Source organism: Etheostoma cragini, unplaced genomic scaffold, assembly GCF_013103735.1.
Source record: "Etheostoma cragini isolate CJK2018 unplaced genomic scaffold, CSU_Ecrag_1.0 ScbMSFa_1381, whole genome shotgun sequence".
Taxonomy (NCBI): domain Eukaryota; kingdom Metazoa; phylum Chordata; class Actinopteri; order Perciformes; family Percidae; genus Etheostoma; species Etheostoma cragini.
This window is the reverse complement of record NW_023265431.1, coordinates 1-4,368: the sequence shown is the minus strand read 5'-3', so window position 1 is coordinate 4,368 and position 4,368 is coordinate 1. Positions and strand designations below refer to the sequence as shown.

The window sequence follows — 4,368 nt, the reverse complement described above, 5'->3', positions numbered from 1 at the left end:
CACAGGGCCCACAAGATGTAGTCGGTGCCACCTGCGGCACAGGGCCCACGAGATGTAGTCGGTGCTACCTGCGGCACTGGGCCCACGAGATGTAGTCGGTGCTACCTGCGGCACAGGGCCCACGAGATGTAGTCGGCTTTAATTAGAGCCGCAGGCGCCGACAGCCCTCGTAGCACGCCCTCGGATGTCCCGGCACAGCCAGTGAGACAGACGCTGTTTTGAGGGAAAAACCCTCGAGGGGACAAACCATCCTGGACCGAAAAGAACCAGGGAGAATCCCGGGTGTGGACGAGGGATTATGAACGCTGCCTGTCTGCAGGACAACATGTCTCCCCGGCGCCGCTGGGGGGTTAGGGTTCCAACACCGTCACCCCCGTGGACAGCTCCAGGTAGTTTATGTGGGCTGAGGAGAGAGGGAGGAGGCCAGTCTCCTCCCTCTCTCCTCACCCTCTGCTCACCCCACATAAACTCAGAAGCGTAGCCCTTTGGGGGGCGGAGCCTGTACGAAACCCAGGTTAACGGATGATGTCATCAACTTCTTTTCTTCCCTCCTCCTTCCTTCCATGTCCTCCCTCCTCCCTCCCTCCTCCCTCCCTCTCTGTCTCCACCCAGCTGTTCAGCCAGGACGTCCTGATGAAGTTCGTCCCCCGGTACAGCCTGGTGGCGGAGCTCCATGACGGAGGCGTCTGCAGCCGGAGCTTCCACGACCCGGGGGGCCTGGTGGCGGCCTACGTCAGCGAGGCCCACGAGCATGCTGGGAGTTTGTACCTGGGCTCCTTCCGCTCGCCGTACGTCGCCAAGCTCGACCTGCAGAGCGCCTGAAGACGGACGAATCAGCTGCTCCAGCGTCCAATCAGACGCAAGAGCAGCGTCCAATCAGATCCCAGTAGACAGACTCTGCTTCCTGTCTTCTCTTCCCTAACGTTGTTGTTGTTTTGATTTCATTCATAAATAACTGAACTAAAACTTCTTCACGGCTGAATCTGACCACACATCTCTGCTTCAGGGTTATAGTTTTATTCTTTTATCTCACACACACACACAGACACACACACACAGACACACACAGACACACACACACACACAGACACACACACACACACACACACACACAGACACACACACTCACACACACACATACACAGACACACACACAGACACACACATACACAGACACACACACAGACACACACACACACACAGACACACACACACACAGACACACACAGACACACACACAGACACTCACACACACACACATACACAGACACACGCATACACAGACACACACACACACAGACACTCACACACACACATACACAGACACACGCATACACAGACACACACACACACAGACACACACATACACACACACACACACACAAAAACAAGACACATACACACACACACAGACAGACACACACACACAAACAGACACACACAGAGACACAGACACACACACAAAAACAAGACACATACACACACACACACGTGAGAAACCAATCGTCACTAAACAGAACGTTTTCAGTTTTTTTTTAATTTAAGAAGAACTCTAAAAATGGCCTCCGAGGGCTTACGGCTGTTTCTGTTGCCATGGAAACAACGTTTGTGTATGAAATGTGAGCGTATGGTTTTGGTTCTCAGGTTCTCACGCCGACGGGAGACACCCCCCCGCTCACTACCGGTTAGCGCTGATGCTAACTTCTTCTTAGCGCTGCCCGTTGATGTTTTGGGGCGTGTGTTGCTACCGCTAACCGTGTTGTTGGGCGCTGCTGTTAGCGCAACTAGCTGCCTGTTAGCGCTACTGACCTCTTAGCGCTACTAGCTGCCTGCTACCTACTAGCTGCCAGCTGCCTGTTAGCTACTAGCTGCCTGTTAGCTACTAGCCGCCTGTTAGCTACTTGCCGCCAGCTGCCTGCTAGCTACTCGCCGCCCGCTGCCTGTTAGCTACTAGCGCCTGCTGCCTGTTAGCTACTAGCTGCCTGTCAGCTACTAGCGCCTGCTGCCTGTTAGCTACTAGCTGCCTGTTAGCTACTAGCTGCCTGCTAGCTACTAGCTGCCTGTTAGCTACTAGCTGCCTGTTAGCTACTAGCGCCTGCTAGCCGACCTGAGCCGACAAATGTAAGAACAAAATAAAGTTTTTTTCCCATTTTCTCGGTTTCCTTCTTCTTCTTCTTCTTCTTCTTGTCTCTTAACGTTGAGTTTATGTCATCATGGGGGGGGGGGGGGGGGGGACTACCTTGTTTAATGTGTTTATTGCTATGTGTTTTTTTTATTATTTGGAGGTTTCGGGGCCTTCGGTGAGTTTGGGTTTAATTAATAAAAACGTCTTGTTTTCTTTTTAATGTTTTCGTCGCATCTTTCGAGGTTTTTTGTCTTTTTTCTCAAAACAAGAAGACATGTCTCCCCCCCCCGTATGTGTCATTGTAACTCGTTAGGAGGTTAGCATGCTATATAGCATTATAGCCCAAATAGTGTGTGTGTGTGTGTGCGTGTGCGTGTGCGTGTGTATTTCAAAAAAAAAAAAGGCTTTTTGAAAACAGAAATAAATCTGCTGAAAAACTTCAAACTTCAAACGTCAGATTTTATTGAAATACGAGCAGATGGACAGGTGTCTGTCTCAGGGGACAGGTGTCTGTCTCTGTTACAGGTGTCTGTCTCAGGGGACAGGTGTCTGTCTCTGTTACAAGTGTATGTCTCAGGGGACAGGTGTATGTCTCTGTTACAAGTGTATGTCTCAGGGGACAGGTGTATGTCTCTGTTACAGGTGTCTGTCTCGGTTACAGGTGTATGTCTCGGTTACAGGTGTCTGTCTCAGGGGACAGGTGTCTGTCTCGGTTACAGGTGTCTGTCTCAGGGGACAGGTGTATGTCTCGGTTACAGGTGTCTGTCTCGGTTACAGGTGTCTGTCTCAGGGGACAGGTGTATGTCTCGGTTACAGGTGTCTGTCTCGGTTACATGTGTCTTTCTCGGTTACAGGTGTCTGTCTCAGGGGACAGGTGTCTGTCTCTGTTACAAGTGTATGTCTCTGTTACAGGTGTCTGTCTCGGTTACAGGTGTCTGTCTCAGGGGACAGGTGTATGTCTCGGTTACAGGTGTCTGTGTCTCAGGGGGATGGAGGGGGTTCAGGGTCCACAGTGGAACTGGATGGTCTTGGTCTGGTTCAGCCAGGGGACCAGCCAGACCTCGGTGTGACACTCAAACGTCTGGGGGACACAAACAGGAAGTCAGACTTTCACAATAAAGCCTCGTAAGGATAATTCAGAATTATCAAGTCTCAACATGACCATGAACACTAAGACCCAAAACAAGGAGAGACACAATAACTGATAGCTGTCTCGGATGATCTGAGATTCTGTGAGTCTCTCCAGGTCTGCCTCGTCATCCACAGGTCTGAGTCTCCAACAGGTCTGAGTCTCCAACAGGTCTGCGTCATCTCCTACAGGTCTGTGTCGTCTCCTTAAGGTCTGCTGGACTCCTACAGGTCTGCCTGGTCTGCTACAAGTTTGCGGGTCTCCTACAGGTCTGCCTCGTCATCCACAGGTCTGAGTCTCCAACAGGTCTGAGTCTCCAACAGGTCTGCGTCATCTCCTACAGGTCTGTGTCGTCTTCTTAAGGTCTGCTGGACTCCTACAGGTCTGCCTGGTCTGCTACAAGTTTGCGGGTCTCCTACAGGTCTGCTGGTCTCCTACAGGTCTGCGAGTCTCCTACAGGTCTGCGGGTCTCCTACAGGTCTGCCTGGTCTCCTACAGGTCTGCGGGTCTCCTACAGGTCTGCGGGTCTCCTACAGGTCTACCTGGTCTCCTACAGGTCTGCGGGTCTCCTACAGGTCTGTGTCGTCTCCTTAAGGTCTGCTGGACTCCTACAGGTCTGCCTGGTCTCCTACAGGTCTCTGGGGGTCTCGTACAGGTCTGCCTGGTCTCCTACAGGTCTGCGTCATCTCCTACAGGTCTGTGTCGTCTCCTACAGGTCTGCCTGGTCTACTACAGGTCTGCGAGTCTCCTACAGGTCTGCCTGGTCTACTACAGGTCTGCGAGTCTCCTACAGGTCTGCGGGTCTCCTACAGGTCTGCAGGTCTCCTACAGGTCCTTGGTCCCTGGTGGAAGGTCTTTCTCACCTGGTGCAGACGTCCGACGGGCTGGAAGACACAGTTGGACAGGATGTCCTCGTCTCGTTTACGACACACGGTCCTGGAGATCTCCCAGTCCACGATGTACCTCACACCCCGGACCACCTGGACCACAAGGGACAGTCAGGCTGTGTGTGTGTGTCTGTGTCTGTGTGTGTGTCTGTGTGTGTGTGTGTGTGTGTGTGTGTCTGTGTGTGTGTCTGTCTGTCTGTGTGTGTGTGTGTGTGTCTGTCTGTCTG

At 52.3% G+C, this 4,368-nt stretch overlaps 1 protein-coding gene across 1 annotated transcript; it reads right to left on the bottom strand.

Annotated features, from left to right (window-relative positions):
* Positions 1–3,044: 3,044 nt before the first annotated feature.
* Positions 3,045–4,234, bottom strand: LOC117939890 (cystatin-F; the record flags this gene model as incomplete). The annotated part of the gene is made up of 2 exons (XM_034865304.1): positions 3,045–3,206; positions 4,118–4,234. Coding segments are annotated over 2 exons (198 nt in total), but the record flags the coding sequence as incomplete, so codon positions are not given.
* Between the last annotated feature and the right edge of the window lie 134 nt (positions 4,235–4,368).